Source organism: Dipodomys spectabilis, unplaced genomic scaffold (assembly GCF_019054845.1).
Source record: "Dipodomys spectabilis isolate Male_0828 unplaced genomic scaffold, ASM1905484v1 ptg000140l, whole genome shotgun sequence".
In the NCBI taxonomy this organism is placed as follows: Eukaryota; Metazoa; Chordata; class Mammalia; order Rodentia; family Heteromyidae; genus Dipodomys; species Dipodomys spectabilis.
Window position 1 is genome coordinate 13,432,447 of NW_024870817.1, and position 19,018 is coordinate 13,451,464.

At 39.2% G+C, this 19,018-nt stretch overlaps 2 protein-coding genes across 4 annotated transcripts in view; one reads left to right on the forward strand and one right to left on the reverse strand.

Moving 5' to 3' along the window:
* Window positions 1-7,373, reverse strand: part of Polr3g (RNA polymerase III subunit G) — a 25,042-nt gene extending 17,669 nt beyond the window's left edge. Inside the window, exon 1 of one of the 2 annotated variants that reach the window (XM_042691079.1) lies at window positions 7,314-7,373. The gene's annotated coding sequence lies outside the window, so the exon portion shown is untranslated. Of the gene's footprint in view, window positions 1-6,357; window positions 6,489-7,313 lie in introns of those variants that run through there. The other variant, XM_042691078.1, reaches the window with a different exon arrangement.
* Mblac2 (metallo-beta-lactamase domain containing 2) lies at window positions 7,062-18,804 on the forward strand. 2 transcript variants are annotated; one of them, XM_042691076.1, is made up of 3 exons: window positions 7,062-7,605; window positions 15,526-15,924; window positions 15,977-18,804. In XM_042691076.1, exons 1-2 carry the CDS (start codon window positions 7,146-7,148, stop codon window positions 15,909-15,911), a joined length of 846 nt encoding a protein of 281 aa, XP_042547010.1. In that variant the 5' UTR covers window positions 7,062-7,145; the 3' UTR covers window positions 15,912-15,924; window positions 15,977-18,804. The 2 variants fall into 2 exon arrangements, with proteins under 2 accessions (XP_042547010.1, XP_042547011.1); XM_042691077.1 differs by having other exon boundaries at window positions 15,526-15,922; window positions 15,986-18,804.
* The last annotated feature ends 214 nt before the right edge of the window (window positions 18,805-19,018 follow it).

Sequence of the window (19,018 nt, forward strand, 5' to 3'; positions counted from 1 at the left end):
TCCTCAGAACCCCCGAAAAGAGAAGTAGGGGTTTGTTTGTTTTTTCTGCTCACTTGGCTTAGTGTCATTTCCTATCAAACCATTTGTCCTGCATTCAAGATCACACAGGGTGAGTATCTCACTCAGCTGCTGCTCTTGTCACTGGACTGTCTTACCTGGACTAAAGATCATTGCTGTTACTCCTTTCAAATTTGCTAATTAATGATGAGGAACACCTCCTATGACTAACAACAGGCCACTTTTTTGGAATTTTACCATCTATCCTTGGAATGATCCAAAAGCCTAAAAGAATTCATATTTACTGTATCATAGAGCCAGCCTTCAAAATAACCAGTTCTCAACCCTGGATGCAATTGCCTAGGTAGCTTAAAATTTTAGAGCAATGAGTCTGGAAGAATAGTGTCTGCAACAGTATCACCCAGGAACTGGTTCAAAATGCAAACTGTCTGGTACCACCACAGGCCTAAAGAACAAAAGGAAAAAACCAAACAAACTCTGAGTCAGCTAGAATTTTCCTATAAAGTACGCATTTATGTTCTAAGAAGCCTTCGTGATAGTTCTGACACAGACAAAAAGTTTGTGAATCACTCAATCAAGATTTCTAGGAGTGAGGACTGAACAAAAAGTTTGAAAACCTATTCTCGGAGAATACTGGAAGAACTGTTCTGGGAAACATCTTCTAAGTAGTAAATTTGTTAAAATATGCCTGTAGAACCAGGTGCTTCATAGACTCCTTTTTTTTTTCTGGTGCCATATCAGGGCTTGAACGCAGAGCCTTGCACTTGATTACCCAGGCACTCTATCACTAGAGTCACACCTGCCTATTCTGTTCATTGGTTGGAATTCTACCCAAGATTAATTTTCCTTATCCACTCTTCAGCTACTGTGAAACAAAATTGAGATGGGAAACACATCTTAATAACCAAGCTAATTCCCTCTATCTAAATTAAAAGAGAAGGGAAATATTTACATGGTCTTGTTTCAGATGCTGAGTCACTGAAACATACATCGAGTCTTCCAAGTATGAAAACTGCTGAGTAGAAAGGCTCATACCTTTACTCTAACAAACAGCAGCTGGTCCAATAGGTGTGGCCAGGACCACTGGGCTCCATTCCAATCCCAGATTTGCCATTAATTAAAGACTAAGAACAAGCCTAGGTAGGTAAAAGTTACCAAACTTGCCTGACCATGGAAATGAACTAGACTAATAAAATAAGACATAAAACATGCTGAATCCTAGGGGATCTGCAAGTCCTCAAACGGACTACCCCCAAATCTTTTCTGGTGAGAGTCCTGGAAACATATTAGAAAAACTCACCCTACAAGGAATTTTATCAGTTTATGGAACATCCCCCAAATTATCAAATTTTGCTGATTCTAATTTATCTCAAAGATAAAAGTCTCTGACTTTTATCAATTAATCACCACAAAAGCCAGAAGTGGAGCTTTGGCGCAAGTAACAGAGCACCAGCCTTGAGAAAAAAGCTAAGGCATAGCACACCCCAATACTGTCACAAAAGAAAAATCCCATCTTGGCAGTAAAATCCCATCGTGAGACATTGTTAATCATTACATAGCATTCTGACCTTATAAACCCATTCTTTTTAAGTCAACGTGTCAGTGCCCCTGTACTCAATCAGTGGTTAATCCATTTTCTTCCTTTGTAGAGATAAAGGTTGTCCTTCAATTCATAACTGTGTCACGGAACAAATAGTTTCCAAGCGACCAATATCACTCTTTTGAAATCCTCAATGATAATAGTCCCACTGCTTTGTTCCTTTATTTCATTCAGCCAAAAGAAATTTGGGGGGGTTTTGAACCCATGGCCTCATGGCTCTCTCCACCTGATCCACTCCCCCAGCCCTTGGGCAAACTTCTATAAAGGATTTTTACAGCTTTTTCTAGTTGCTTCTTATCCAAATCTTCTTCAGTTTCAAGTGGTCCAATTTAACTGAGTCAGTCAGCAAATATTGAGCATTCTAGCTAGGCACTGAGCTAGAAAACAGACAGCATGGAACAGATCAATCACTTAATTCTTGCTACAAAATGTTCCTTTCTTTCTAATTTTTCTATCACAGTCCAGCTTTACCACTCAGCTTCTGGCTGAGAACACTGCAATATTTCTGGTCATTTTCTCTGATTCATCCACATTATACATCCTAATGCACAACTTTGAGTATGCTATTCATATGATGTTCTGTCTTGGCTACTCAATAAAAAGCAAAGTCCCTGTCTAAGTATTCAGGTTAAAACCTTTTTAAGTGGTTTCAACTTACCCTCCTGATACCCCATCTATAATCATGCCTTCACTACAAGTTTCTCCACTGCGGCCTGCTCCTTTTTCTTTTTCTGGCAGCATCCATTTTCACCTTTGTCTAGCTTAGATATCTCAACATGCCAACAATGCTATCCCATCTTGATCTTAGAAACATACTCTTATAAATGGACTTTTAAACCTGATATGTGTATTATACATGTACATATATGTATATGTACATATATAATAAGTTGCTACACTCCAATTCTAGAAAGAATATTGATTTGATTTGGGGAAATGGGCCTTTTACAAAGAAGAGGAATTTCATTTATGGTTTTTGTTTGTTGGTTTCTTCAACAGAATCAACAATAGAGAATTTATATCCCTCAGTGTCTAGCACGTTATATACAGCAACTGCTCCACAAGTGATATCAAGCATCTCAATTTATTACTTAAGTACTATAATCTGAACAGCAAATCTACACATATAAGTACAGTTCAGCCAGGTGCCTTTGGCTCACACTGTAATCCTTAACTAGTCAGGAGGCTGAGATCTGAGGGTCATGGCTGGATGCCAGCTTGGGCAGGAAAGTCTGTGACACTTTTGTCTTCATTTAACCACCAAAAAGCTAAAAAAAGAGCTGTGTCTCAAATTGTAGAATAACTGCCTTGATCAAAAAAGATAAGGCACACACACACACACACACACACACACACACACTATAAAAGTACAATTCAATTAGTCTACTGTCAGGGTTAATTTTGCTTGCTTAACTTCCTGAACTAAAAAATTAAAAATGGAAAAAAAAATCGAACAACAAAATACCTGGGCTTCAACCAGAGGAATAAAAACCAAGATTGCTACAGTCAGGAATTACTGCCAGTACTTTTGAAGCTTCCCAGGAAATTAAAATGTGTAAGTTAATTTAAAAACCATAGCAGATTAAATCTCCCATTTTACAGAAGAGGAAATTGAAGCCCTAAGACGGTAACTGATAATCATAAAATTAATTCCTATCAAAGGCAGGAATGAACTAAGGCCTCAAGAAACCTTTCCATGTCTTCTCATCCATATTATGCTTCCTGAAGCACATGTCTAGACTAGTTGAAGGCCTTTTTAATCACAGGGATGTCTTTAATCAACTAAGTAAACTAATAACTACAAAAATGCTATTAAATCAATAGCACTGTCCTTATAATTCAGTATGCCTCCTAGAAATTCCTATTCAGAATTTGTTCTGACAGGTTTGAAAACTGGAGCAGTTTGAGAATCCAAGAGCTGAAATACACAAGTCCATTTTAATAAACTATAAAAATAATCTCCTTTAACATAAAAATATCACAAAAAATTAACACAAAATCATCCTCCTGGAATAAGCTAAGCTAGTCTCTGAAATTCCCCCAACCTCTTAAGTTTTGTGTTATGACTGTGACACAATTCCTTGCACATATTAGCTAGATAAGTAAATGTACAAACAGATGGGAGGTAGGGGAGGCAGTACCTTTCTTGTGGGTGATTTAATTGCCCAACCAGGAGGCTGCTAGACATTCTGCTAGGGCTGTCTCCTTTGACGCCTTGCATCTAACAGCAGAGGACAATAAACTGTGTGTTCCCTCCCTTTAGTTTATAGCAAGATTCCCCCCTTTCAATCCAGTCTCCAGTCATCTTTCTAGGATCCAAATTACACATCACATTATTTAATCAACAAAGCTTTGGAGTCTAACTTTTTGGATCTACATGTTCACACTAGCTACACTTGCTCTCAGATGCTCCTTCTGCCAGGCAGGCCCTTCCTGATATTACCTTCACAAGCCCTAGCATCTTTGAAATGCATGACACTTCTGTTAAAATAAATTCCTCTACTCCCTTATTTGTACACTATATTATCCTATATTACTCTGGCTCTTTTGGCAGTCATGTTACTTGTCATCTTATCTGTCTCCCCAAGGAAAGTCTTCAGTCCTCTAGTCTTTATTAAGGACCCTAGGTGTAAGGCCATCTTGTACATATTGGGCATATAGTGCTAAGCAAAAGAAAATCTCTGCTCTGTCATGGGGCTCACACTCTATGGAAAAATGGGCAAAATACAAATACTGCCATGGTAAGTGAAGCTGTGGCTTAAAAAAGACAGAGTGCTAGCCTTCAGCAAAAAAGCCCAGGGACAGTGGCCAGGCCCTGAGTTCAAGCCCCATGACTGATCAAAAAAAGAGAATATCTTAAAGTAAGAAAGTCCAAATAACTGGGCTGGGATGTAGCTATGCTCCATCCCTAGTACCCAAAATGAAAAGACAAAAAAAAAAAGTAGTTAAAAATAAAACAAAAAAGTATGGACTAATAAGTATGCAAATACAAATAAAGTAAGTAACATAAAAGCTATTGTGGAAAGGACAGTTGAAGCCCTATCTTATTCAGTAATATTCCAGCATAAACCTGACAAGAGTTGAGAAAAGAGTCATGCAGAGAAAGAAAAAGGGATATTCGTGAGGAAGTGAGCTACAGACAGAGGGACAAATAAACATGAAGGCCTTCTTAAGGACCTGTTCAACTTTTTCTGTCTCACCAATAAGCAAAGCCTAGCAAAACTCCAACAATTAAATATTGCTGAGCTTGTGACCTAGTAAGTATAACACTCTATGCTACTTGGTGGTTCCTATCACCTAGTGGTTCTGGTCTGCACAAGAAAAATACCCAAACTACAGACAGCACTGTATTTCTCTTTTATAGAATCCCCTTATACTCCTTTCTTTTTTCTTTTTCTTTTTTCCTTTTTGTCGGTTGTGGGGCTTGAACTCTGAGCCTGGGCACTCACTGTCCCTGTGCTCTTCAGCTCAAGGCTAATGCTCTACCACATGAGCCACAGCACCACTTCCGGTTTTCTGAGTGGTTTATTAGAGATGAGAGTCTCACCGCTGTTCCTGACCCAGCAGGGATTTAAACCAAACCGTGATGTCTTAGATCTCAGCCTCCTGAGTAGCTAAGATTACAAGCATGAGTCATCAGTGCTGGGTTCCTTCCACTCCTTTATAAAGGCCAATGCAAATGCAACTGCCCCCAAAGTCCTTTCCATCTGTAACCTCAACAGCACCTACCATTTACTTACTGTTTGGTCCACATTCCATATTACCTTTTACTATAAGTACTTGGGTACAGATATTATATATATATATATATACATGTGTGTATATATATATATATACTACACACACACACACACACACACACACACACACAAATTTGAAGGACACTTCAAAGTCTGGAGAATGAAGACTGTGACTTTTTTTTTCCCTATACAGTTTTGTTCAAGTCATGTACCCCGGGCACTCCTAAGTTAGCCCCAACTGGAAGACCTTTATCTGGATAAGCAAAATACCAGAGGTGGCATTGCACCAGACTTTACTAGTGGAGGGGAGAAATACCTCTCTCCTTCCATGAAGGCTGATTAGCTGCCACTATACAGATTTTGGTAATTATTTTTTTAAATGCTGTCTCATGGGTGTCTTTATAACGTTTCCTGGCTAAGCAGAGAGATTAGTTCCCAAGGGAATTTCTGGATTCCCAAATCGGTGCATCAGCAGCTAGGAGGTGAGGAGAGAAGACAGGAATGGCTTTTATCAAGAAAGGGTGATCTACGTGGCTGGCCACACCCAGTCAGTATCCACTTTAAACTGTGGTACGAACTTTCTCCACTCTTTGAAGTCAAACCAAATTAACGACAGTTCCCGCCCCCCCCACACACACATTTCCCTTGTATAGGAAAAAGTGCTGCCATCCATGATGCCCAGTGACCTGCCCTTAGTCGCAGTCTGGCTAAACCAACCACATCAGCACCCACCGCATCTCCGATGAGTCAACCATCCCAGCGAGAGCTCTGATTCCCTTCCAACTCGTTGCAGACCACGTTAAAAAAATATGGAAGCAACGACTTTCAAAGACCTTTCGAAGGGCTCAGGTAGACGAGGAGGTCTGGGCCTCTCCCACGCCCCTCACTCCGCGGGCGCCTGAGGTCCCCGGCCGGCCCCGATCCCGACCTCCCCACCCCTCTCCACGTGCACCTCTAATTCCCGATCGCCTCCCCCAAGTCCTCCCCCGCTCCGGATACCGGCTCACTCGGAAGTCTCCAGTCCGAGGCAAAGCTGTGCCGCCCACGAGGGCTCGCCGGCCGGGAAGGGGTGCAGGCGGGCGCGCTCGGGTACCACCGCGGGTTCCACGCCGGGAGCGGGGCGCGCACCGCTCTGCCTCCACGCGGCCCGGCGAGCACGTTCCAAGCCGGCCCGCGCGGCCCCGCCCCCTCCGCCGAGGCCCCGCCCCTCCGCCCTGAGCTTTTTAGCCCTTGGCGGGCGCCGTAGTGACACCGGTCCTCCAGCCCGGCCCGACTCTTTGCGCGCCGCGCCGCAGCGAGCGAGCCCCGGACGACCCCCGCCGGGGAGGACGGGCAGGGGCGGGGCGGCCTGGCGCGGCTCAGGCGCCCTGGGAGCCTGCGCTTCCCCCGCATCGCTGGCTCCGCAGTCCGTGGTCCCAGTGCCCCGTCTTCCCGCGTCTGCAGATCGCTGCAGTGCCCTCCGCGTTAACGCTTCCCGCGCTGCCGAGGCTGCGGGGGGGGGGGGGGCTGCTGCGTCCCGGTGCGGGCGGCGCAGCCTCTGCCCTCTGCGGACCCGGCGGGAGCGGGGGCCGCGCCGGCGCGCGCCCGCCTTCCCGCTCCCTCCCGCGCCGCCGCCCGCGTCCCCGCACCGCCCCCTCCCCTCCCCGCGCTCGGCGCCACCTCCCCGGCTGCGGGCAGACGGCTCCGCACCTCCGCAACGCCCCGCGTCCGGACGGCCTGCGGGCGGCACGCAGTCCACACCCCACCCTGCCCGCGCGCCCCGCCGGCCGGCCGCACCCCTGCCCAGCATGTCGGCGCTCGAGTGGTACGCCCACAAGTCGCTGGGCGACGGCATCTTCTGGATCCAAGAACGCTTCTACGAGTCGGGCAACCGCGCCAACATCTGGCTGGTGCGTGGCTCCGAGCAGGATGTGGTGATCGACACGGGCCTGGGGCTGCGCAGCCTCCCGGAATACCTGTACTCCTCGGGCCTGTTGCAGGACTGCGGGGCCAAGGAGGAGGAGGACGCGGCCCGCCGGCCGCTGCTGGCCGTGGCCACCCACGTGCACTTCGACCACTCGGGCGGCCTCTACCAGTTCGACCAGGTGGCCGTGCACCACGCCGAGGCCGAGGCCCTGGCCCGCGGGGACAACTTTGAGACGGTGACCTGGCTCTCCGACAGCGAGGTGGTGCGGGCGCCCAGCCCCGGCTGGAGGGCCAGGCAGTTCCGGGTGCAGGCGGTGCAGCCCACCCTGGTCCTGCAGGATGGTAAGCGGGGGGGGGGGGGGGGGGGGCCCGCGGGCGGGAGGGGAGAGGGCTGGCCGCGAGGGCGGCACGGTCGTCGGAGACACAGTGCAAAAGCACCATTTCTGTCTCCACCAGCACCGAGGCCATCTCCAGCCTCCTCTGCTAAGACATCAGCCCTGGTGTGGTGCCGCGACGGCGAATGAGAGCCAGCACCACCCCCTAATCGGGTTTCTCGTGTCTCCTTACAGTGGTGACACAGCTGAGACTTGTGATTAATGGTTGTTCCATTCTTTTTCCCAAGCACCACTCTTGACATTCAAAATGCTTTGGTAGCAGGTCGGCCTTTTGTTGTTGTTGTTTCTTCTCTCTCTCTCTCTCTCTCTCTCTCTCTCTCTCTGTCTCTCTCTGTCTCTCTCTGTCTCTGTGTGTGTGTGTTTAAAGAAGTGTCGCCTTGCTAAGAGTGCATGTCATACTCTATGCTTTTGAGAACTACTGATTCCATCTGCTCAGTCACCACCCACTGTGATCCATTCCCACCTGTAGGCTTAGAAAATCGTCAGAGCTGTGGTTCCAGCCCCTCACTCATCCTCATCTTTTAGATTGATTTCTTAATACCACCTCACAAGAGGTAAAGCTTTAGTGAACATAAAGGCAGAACATGTCTGGTTTACATTATGACAGATAGTGGGTCGGGGTAAAAGCAAAACTGAGAGATTAATAAGGCTATTTCCAGTAAAGGTGAAGCTTAGTCTTCCTTGACTCTGCAAGTAGCTGAAAGACAGGATGCAGTTCAAGAGAGAAATTCGCAGAGAAAAAAGCCAAACAGGGTAGGCCCCAGGCCCCTCTCTCTCCATGCAGGAGATTAAATTGAATTAATTAGCCCAGTAAGCAAGATGATGATATAATCTAGGAGTTGAACCAAGGAGTCATAGATCAAACCATGCAGAACATATATGAATTCTACCTGAGAAATATATGTTTTTTAATAACTCTGAGAATGTAAAAGCTCTTCTTTCTGTCATGATCAGTTTATTTGCTAGTTTAGTGAATAGAAACACCTTTCTGTAATACAATGCATCAAAATGCTGGGGTACAATGAAACTCAGACTGAACAACATGAAAATAATGAGATATTTTACAAAACTCAGTTTCTCATACACATGAAATTATCTTGATCTTTTGTGGTATTAAGAAATTGTAAAATTCTATGCCTCACCACCCAGCCAAGAAGCATCATCACTAAAGTTTAAAATCTAAAGCTACAAAATTGTTTTATTTACTTGTAGACGATAACCAAGCAGTTGATGGGTATTCACCTTATTACATTATAGCAGTTGGGTCAAAAAGATTTATAGTAATGTTAAAATGTATTTCAAGTGTTGGGAAGATAAACATTTTTTTACTCATTTACTTCTGTGGTAGCAATGGGAAAAGAAGAGTGGAAGAATGGTATGGATTACTAACTTAGAGATGTAGAGGTAGTAATCTCATGCCTGAGGTCACACAGATCATTTGAGAAGGAACTGGGCCTAGAGCCCACATTTTCTTAGTCACAATTGATAGTAGAAGCCTAGCATTTTGGGATTTGGAAAGAGCTTACCAGCTCCTTGTGCAGTCTTTATGACTTTGAAGGTGAGAAAAGAAAGCTCAATATTTACCGAACACTTAGAATGTGATAATACTGTGTTATTACAAGTTGTTTCTCATTAGAAAGTGGATATCTTGTCCTCTCAAGTAGTAGCTAATTTCCTCACTTCTTAGGAATATTAATTTCCTGTCTTTTCTGAATGATGTGGCCTGCCAACTTGCTATTAGCATAGGTATAATACAGATGCCTAGAAGGATACATAAAATATTTATATTGAAAATGCATATGTACAGCACATACTCAAACAGCATAATGTCTTCATTGCTTTGGTTTGAGAACATAAGGAGGCTGAAATCATGTATTACATTTCATTTAGTGAATTGATGATTACCTGTTATGAAGAAGCAGAAATCTGTGCAGTGGATCTTCATCTCAAAAGCATATCATGCAATGTATGATAAATGTTTAATATGATAAGTGTACATGCTTATCTTTGATGGATAAAGAACTTACCTTATTAACAGTGAAATAGAATTTTCCTGTAAGAAGAGACTAGTGGACCTTCGTTATATCCCATATCTCCTAGATGTGAGTCTGTCACATTGCCTATCTTTCACTGGATTCAAGTGATTCAACTTCTGACATTGCTGTCTCCTTTGTACATCTTTAAACAATTTGATCAGCGCCAAGGATATATTGTCTTAGAGGAGTGGCTTCAGATGGACAGGTCACCTGAGAAAGTGAAAAACAAAATACAGAGATTCCAGAAAGATTGAATCCATAGTAAATTGAACAAACACAAAATCTGGCTCCCTCCTAAAGGCCTACTAAGACTACAAGTAAGAGTATCTGATCTGTTATATGATCCGTTTGCTTTCAGTATAAATCTGTACTGACTTAGGGAACAATTTCAGATGCTAGAAAGTAGATATGGTGACTTGAGTTAGCTGTTGTGTACTAGCCAGCAAGATACAGTCAACAGTTAGCTTTGAAAAAGACAGAAAAGGCCCAAGGATGAGCATTAGCCAGTACCTCAGTTGGAACCAAGAGAACACTAAAATAAGGACAATGGATTCCAAGCATTTAAAAGGCTGAAGCTCTTAACAATGTAAAACCTTTCTCCTTAAATGAATGCCCCTCCCCCATCCAGTTAGCGTGCTCTCTAGAGAAGTAAAATAGAGTAGTTTCTTGATTGAGGTCTGATGGGCACTATTGTGGTTCAGTTTAAAACAGGATCAAACAGTGTATATTTCCTATTAGATGCTTAGAAGTAAGATTGCCAGACCTCTACCACCAGGGACGGAAATTAGAAAAATCTTACCGGAAATCTAAACCCTCAAGGAAAGACTGAGATGCCCTGGCAGAGACATTCCTAAGTTATCCCTGGCTGGGTCACTACTGTCAAGTTTAGTTTGTGAGGTACCATATGTGTGCTTCAAGCAGGATTTCTACTCCCCTATTCAAATAGGCAACCAAGCACTTTGCAGAACCTGACAGAAGCCTCTTAACATGAGAACATCTTGAGATGATCAACTTGAAAGTAGAGACTTTCATCAATAACATTATAAAAAAGACAAGTGATCATATTCTACGTATCCAAAAGAGAATGAGAATGCTTTATAAATAAGTAGAACAGTATCCACAAAAAAAGTGCACTTGGAATTTAAAATACCAGAAATTAGTAGAAGTTATGGAACATTAATTTGAAAGCTTACAGTAAGAGAGCAGAGTATTTGATTAAAAAAAAAGTTTGGAAAATCTAACATTAACATAATAGAAGAAGAGATAATACAGTAATAAAATGAAGGAGAAGAAATAAGAAAGTTAGAGACAATCCAAGAATATAACTCACAGTTAAAGATATGCATTTCTGAAAAGGCCAGCAGAATTCCCATTGCCATGGACGAAAACACATCCAGGCTTGTAAATGTTCAAAGCATTCTGATCAAAGTAAGTTCTACAATTTCAAGAAATTTAAACCAAACCATCATGTGTTCAATCATAATGGCTTTGGAGCTAGAAAAGAAGTTTTGCATTCAACTCTACATGCAAATGATTTCCCCCAAATAGATCCGTGTGTCCATCCTACTACCAGTCAACTTTGCCCAAAAACAAAAAAAATCCTTTTACACATGCTGTTAAAGGGAAGCCATAGAGATATGCTCCTTCAAAATAAGGGAATAAACCAAGAGAGAAGACATCAAATGCAGTTAACAAGAAATCTAATGCAAAGGAAATTTAGAGTATTGGATGATAGGATGAATGCACTTCACAGTAACAGTACCCAAAACATTGGGACTACAGGGTGAAGTCATTGAATTCTGATTCTTTGGAGTGAGTGAATGATAAGAATATGAAAAACGTATACATACGTAATAGTGGTATCTGGGAATTTTGAAGAGTAGAGAGCTGAAACTCCAGCTTGATAGTGTAAATCAACAGGTAGCATACAAATTTAAAATAAAACAGGGCTGGGAAGTTGGCTCAGTGGTAGAGTGCTTGCCTCGCGTACATGAGGCCCTGGGTTTGATTCCTCAGTACCACATAAACAAGCCAGAAGTGGTGCTATGGCACAAGTGGTAGGGTGCTAGCCTTGAGCTGAAGAGCTGAGGGGTAGCGCCCAGGGCCAGAGTTCATTCAAGCCCCATGACTGACAAAATAAAATAAAATAATACATACATGGAACCAGTGGAGTAGATCTAATTTGTAACTGTGGAAGAGACTGAACTCTTTATTCTCACATGGATTATATACAAGAGTTAGCCAGGTGACTTATTGTTACTTTCAAATCAAGTTTTTGAAATTAGGTAGTCTAAGTCTTGCCACTTTTTCTTTTCCTGCAGTGTGGAAGAATTGAACGTGGACCTTATGAATGCTAGGCAAGCACTTCACCACTGAGCCATGCCACCAGTCTTCATAGAATTTTTTCGCTAGGTTTTCAGTTTCTTTAAAATCATGTTGAGATTTTGGTTGAGTGTGGACTGAGTTTATGGCTGCTGCAGTAGCCATAAACCATATGTGACTAGCCAAGAGATGAAATTTAATGTACCTAAAATAGATTAATGGCTCAAGGGGTAGAGCATCTGCCTAGTAAATGCAAGGTCCTCAGTTCAAACAGCAATTCTGGAAAAAAAAAATTGTTTTCCTTAAAAAAAGAGAATAGAAAAGCTAACTTAAAATTAAAAATTTAATTCCTTAATAGCACAGCAACATTTCAAATGGCAATAGTCACAATGACTAATATTTCTCATATTGGGCCATATTGACACAGACTGTTTCAGCTTCTCTGGAGAGTTCTATGCAGTACAGTGATAGAAAGGTTGGATTAAATTACATTCTAACTGAACAATGGGTTCAGCTTTATGTCTTCTTTAGTTTAGGCCTTCTTTAATTTCTCTTCACAGTGTTTGTGTAGCAAATGCTATTTTAATAGAATGTTTTTGTGTTTATTTGTTTTTTTCCCTGGTCCTGGAGCTTGAACTCAGAGCCTGCACAATATCCCTGAGCTGCTTTTGCTCAAGGCTAGCACTCTACTACTTAAGCCACAGCACCACTTCCAGCTTTTTCTGAGTTGTTTAATAGAGATAAGAGTCTCACAGACATTTCAGCCTAGGCAGGCTTCCAACTGCAATCCTTACATCTCGGCCTCCTGATTACAGGCGTGAGCCACCAGTACCCAACTAAAATTTATTTTTGAAAGTCCTTCTGCATGTAGGAGTACAGTAGCTTTTGTGTATTGATCTATCTTGTGATATTATTAAACTTTTGGTTATTTAGATCTTTAGCTTTTCTTCCATTCTTAGGCTTTTCCATACATATCACTATGAATAAATATAGAATTGCTTCTTCTTACCCAATATATATGAGTTTACTTCCTTTTTTTCTTATTGCACTGGTTAGGATCTTCAATGTAATGGTGGATGGAAGGCTTAAGAGCAACATCATGTTTTGTTCCATCCTAGAAGGAAAGGAGCTTATGCTTTCCTGCACTTTGTATGGTCTGTGCTGTTCAAAGAGATATTACCTGTAGGTTTTTCCATAGGTAGGCTTTATCAAGTTCAGGACCTTCCTTTCTGTTTGCAGATTTTTGCAACTTTTCATAAATGAGTGTTAGATTTTTGTGGTTTTGTATGTATCTTTTGAGATAACCTTGAGAAAATCTGTTTTTTCTCTTTTTATTTTATTAATATTTTACATTAACTATCTTCAGAAGTTAAACTAAATACTTCATCAAATAAGTATTTAAGATGACTGTCTTCTAAGTACTGCTTTAGTTATATTCTATAAATCTTATAATTTTTTTCTTTAGTATTATCTATAGTGTTCTCTACCTTCCCTTTTGATGTCATAGGCTAAAAGTATAATAACATTTATGGATAGTCCCATATTTATTTTTAATCACTCTTATGTTGCTAATTTTCTTTATTCAAAATTCATGTCTTGTTTTTAATGTTATTTCTCATTTTTTAATTAAGTATGGTCAGTGAACAAATATACTTTGCATTTTTTGTTTGTTTATTTTTTGTTGGTTGTTGGACTTGAATTCTGGGTCTGGATGCTGTCCCTGAGCTCTTCCATTCAAGGTGAGTGCTCTATCACTTGAGCCACAGAGCCACTTCACTTCCTACTTTGTATTTTTTTTCCTTTTAAATTTATTGAAACTTGCTTTATGTCTTTCTGGATATTCATGCACAACTGAGAAGTGTACTTTACTATTTTGGAGTTAAATATGTTGTATGTGGCATTTAGATTAAGGTGGTTAATAGGAATTGTTTTGATTTTCTGTATCCTTCTATGTACATTTTACAAATTACAAAGGAGTTTTTGAAATTTCTCAGGAAAATATCTCAATTGTTTATTCTTATTTCAAGTGTCAGTTCTTTCTTCATGAAGTTTTTTTTTTTTTTAATTCTCTGTTTTGGGTGTATATACATTTATGCTTTTTAAGTGTTTTGGCCTAACTTATAACCCATGAAATATCTCTTTTCTCTAGGAATAGCTCTTGTGCAAAAAAATTATTTTGTCTTATAGTAATAGCCCCTGTAATTTACTTATCATTAATTTATATGCTGTACCTTTTACAATCTAATTTTGTCTTTGACCTAAGTTCCTGTCTTGGTTACCTCATACATTGTGCTTTTAATCCTTGTCTGAGTATGATTGGAGTGTTTATCCCATTCTTTTGTTATTCCAATACCAGGGCTTAAACTCAGGGCCTTTCATTCTCACTCACCTGTTCCCACTCAGAGCAGGTGTTCTACCACTTGAGCCACACCTTCCATCTAACTTTTTTGTTGATTAATTGAAGATGAAATCTGATGGACTTTTCTGCTGAGGCTGACTCCAAACCTCAATTCTCATATCTCAACTACCTGACTAGGTAGGATTACAGGCATGAGCCACTGGTGCCCAACCTCATTCATGTTTCTTGTAATTATTGATACAGTTGGATTTTGAACTGCTATTTTATGTTATATTGCATTTTATTTTTTCTTTTGTTCCTGTATTTTTCCTTCTGTTTAGTGAATTCCTCCATTGACTTTTTAGCTATGTTTCTTTGACTTTTCTTCCTATGATGTGTTTGTACTAGAAATAAACTATATAAATATTTTAAGAAATCATTATTTATTTCAAGTTAGCACATAAGTTCTGTGAAACCAGCAAAATCCTGCCCTAAAGAGCTTCATTTTCTCCTATCAATAACTGATATCTTTGAGATTTTGCCCTACTTAAAAGTAGCCTGAACCTGCAACAATTTAGTAGATTCTCACAGAGGACATGAAGTTTCTGGATAAGAAATCATTTATTTCACAACATCAATAGCATTATCCAGAGCTTGACCATACAAACTAAATCTTCGAGCCTTAATTTCCACAGAGTGATATAACAAGGGTAAAACACAGCATACTTCACCAGTACAACATTAAAAAGTTGTGCCAACAGGATAGTAGTATTTTGGATGTTCTGAAAAGTAAAAGATTTCTAGTCAAATAAGTTTGAGAAATTGTGTATTTTCTTTATGTATATCTATAATATCCATTGTGAAATTAAAAGTTTTTTATAAGTCTTGCAGAAAACAAAGCTCCTTAACTCTTAAAAAAAAAAAGCTTGTAATAACCTGCAAAAGTAGAGCTGTACATTACTCACTTTAGCAAATACTAAGCTAGAACACAATAGGAATGAAATACAGGCCACTTATTTTCAAATTATCATTAAGATATAATAGTATTTATGGAGTAATAGTGAATGAGCATCATCCCTCCTGATTTCTTTGAAACTATTCAGTGTCCTTATGTTTAATGATTAAAATCATGTATACAGCTTATTTATCTGTTAAATGTTTCCATTTGTAGGGGATGTGATCAACCTTGGTGACAGACAGCTCACTGTCATGCACATGCCAGGTCACTCCAGAGGTAGTATTTGCTTGCATGACAAAGACCGAAAGATTCTCTTCAGTGGAGATGTCGTGTACGATGGATCGCTGATTGACTGGCTCCCATACAGCAGGATAAGTGACTATGTTGGCACTTGCGAACGTCTGATAGAATTAGTGGACAGAGGTCTGGTGGAGAAGGTGCTTCCTGGCCACTTCAATACCTTTGGTGCCGAAAGGCTTTTTCGATTGGCTTCTAACTATATTTCAAAAGCTGGGATATGTCACAAAGTGTCTACATTTGCCATGAGATCTCTTGCAAGTCTAGCCCTACGTGTAACAAATTCTAGGACCTCACCCTAATATATATATATATATATATATATATATACACACACACACACACACACACACACACATATATATACATATGTATATATTCTCTCCACCTATTTTTGTTAATTATATAAATTAGTCCAATTCGTTTGTGCTGCTTTAAGTGGTTAATAGTGAGCATTTCAAGAACTGCTTTTATATAACTATTGCGTATTAGAAAAAAAGATTTGAAAATGATACATAAAAATTAGAGTGTTTTCTTTTACATAAGAAATTACTTAAATAAGCTTATCATTTACCAATGCTGTCATAAAGACTCTAGAAAATGCCATACTAATATAGTATGTAGCATAGTATGCCCATTTTTAAAAGTTCATTTCCTAAGTGATCTAAGAAAAGAGGCACTTAAATTTTTACTAAACTTGAGTTTTTAGAATTTCATTTAAAGATTAAGTTTCCTTGGCCTGAAAAATGCATTAGAACTAAATGGAAATGCACAAACTTAGAAAGACAGCTAAAGCATCCCATGATTATGGTCTTGTATTTTTATGCTTTTATTTAATTTATTCTTTATGTAATTATAGTATTTATTTATTCTGTGTACATTAACTTATGAAAAGTACAATAAAATTTGTTTTATAGCAAAGCTTTAAATATAAATGGAGTGCTTCAGTAAAAAGCTACTATATATTATTGTTTGTTATTATGTAATATTTTTCAGTCATGAAAGTGAAATTCAAATGTATATAATCTAACTACCAACTGTTAGACTTCTTAAAAGGACACTGTCAGGCAAATCTGAAAATATACACATTGAGAATAATTTTTTATTATAACCTATTTTAATATTAATAGCTAATATAAAAAATTTGTCTTGTTAAGTAGGAACTTCAGTATTGTGTCATGTTTTACAGTATTAAAGCAAGTATAGATATCTATGATATCTTGATATAAACCATTCTTTTACTTGACATAACATATATATATGTACCACAAAGGGATTTTTAAATTAATCTCAAAATGTGTATTATGTATTGGCCTAGAGTGAATTGCCTTTCTATCCTGATTCACAACACCTATTCCTGTTTGGTATTCTTTGTCTTGAACTAAACAAGTCTACATTCATAAAGTCATAGGGAAAGTAAAACCACTATTTAGTAATTGTTTTGGTTTGGTGCTCTTGATAATTTATCACAAAGCTTTTTGAAATATTTCATAAAGGTTTTTAAACCAGTTTTTTTCCTACTGCCTTTTTATTATTGACATATCTCAAAGCAAACTGATGCAGATTTGGGAATCAAATCTTTTACTACTAGAAAAGTAGAGCAATTCTGATTTCTGTCAAATTATATAACTTTTTCTACCTTACAGACGCCAGGTACTTTAGGTTTAGTTTTTTTTTTTTTAATTAATTCACTTAATACACAGAGACACACATCACACATGCATATACACAGCCAGAACGTACATGCACAACACTGTGCTAAACACTGTGGAAGTCATAGATAATATTATAGCTGGGAGTAGAAGGCACTCAATATGATAATATATGCAAGTTGAAATTCATATAAATTATGCTTGAGTATAGAGGACATAAGGAAAGAAGTGTGAAGTTTTGTTAGGGAAAATTTCCTAGAGGAGGGGTTTTGAGTCACATTTGCAAGGATGATTTGTTAGGGCGTCAGGGTAGGAAACAAAAAGATTCAAGAGTAGAGATGCCAGCACGGCTGTATAGTCTTTTTCTTGTAATAATATACATTCAATCTTCAGGAATACTATTTCTTCCAAACACCATGTATTTAGTCTGAAAAAGATGAGTTTGTGATTTGTTTATATGAGTAATCTTTGATGACATGGACTAACTGCCAGATGCCACCAAACGAACCTTTACATAGCTAGAAAGGAGGCTATGATTGGTTCAAATATAGAATATCATGAGTGATCTGGGATGGTCATTCAAGGCAGTAGAGCTGTTTCAGCTGATAACATGATGGTTCAGGGCAACTATAATGACTTGATGAGCCTTAAATATAGCCATTATTTTTATATCAGTAGCACAAAAGAAAACCAAAAGTCCTTAACCATTGACCATTTCATCTATAGTTTAAGATTTATTTTAAAATTAGGGTATAGTATGCATTAAATATTATTAGGAAAAAGTTACTCCAATTGAGGGTTTCTCCTTATTTTTAAAAAATGTAATTTTCCAGAATACATTAATATTATTTGTTAAATTAACATTTTTTTCCACCTGTAATTCATAATAAGACTATGATATTTTGTTATTGCTACCATGTGAATAAAATGGGAACACATTGGGAAAGGATATCATTCATTAAGTACCCATGCTATATGTTTTAAGTATGCATTTTTAAAATTCAGTCCTGGTTCTAGGAACAAGAAGTAATTACCCTGCCTCACACAACATGGCCTAGGGACAGACCTGATGACTGAACACAGTGCTTTTTTCTCTTATAACTGCACAATACACAAAATTGGCAAAGTGTATTTTTATTTTCTAAGATACCACATGTGCCAAGTACAAATCAAATAATCCTAACACATAATATCATATTTTAAAAAATTTTAAAACATATATTTTCACCCTGACAGTGACCCTTGTAATTTATGATTTTTGAAAATATAAGTACGTAAGTAACTTGAAGTCATCAAAATGTAGTACATTTAAAAATAATTCTTACTTGTGTTGTTACTAATTGTCTAATGCTTGTTCTTATTTGCTGTCTGTTTAATTGAAAAATTGTGTATGTTCTGATATAGTTGGGTAAATGATTACGTGTACTTGTTCATATATGGATAGTGATATGAATGTGACATGCACAAGCTTCCCCCTTATGGTTGTCAAATATGTGTAAGTAAACATCTGTGTAATAAATATTAAAATGGGCATTGATTTCAATCTGCAGTTGGTACTTTTTATAACATTAAATCCATTCGAACTTTCTCAGAAGGATATAGTCTATATGAAATGCATTTTTGAAAAGCATGTGATAAATATAGCAAATCTGGGAAAGATAATAAAGAAAATACCTATTTAAGCCTTTAGTGCTTAATACATAGGCATTTTATATTAGTGGGTAAAAGATGGACAATTCAATAAATACTATAGTTAT

Excerpts from the sequence above, each read along its gene's own strand:
- Mblac2 (XM_042691076.1), top strand. The coding sequence starts at position 7,146 with ATGTCGGCGCTCGAGTGGTACGCCCACAAGTCGCTGGGCGACGGCATC. Across the intron at positions 7,606-15,525 it reads CACCCTGGTCCTGCAGGATG|GGGATGTGATCAACCTTGGT; the intron begins GTAAGCGGGGGG and ends TTCCATTTGTAG.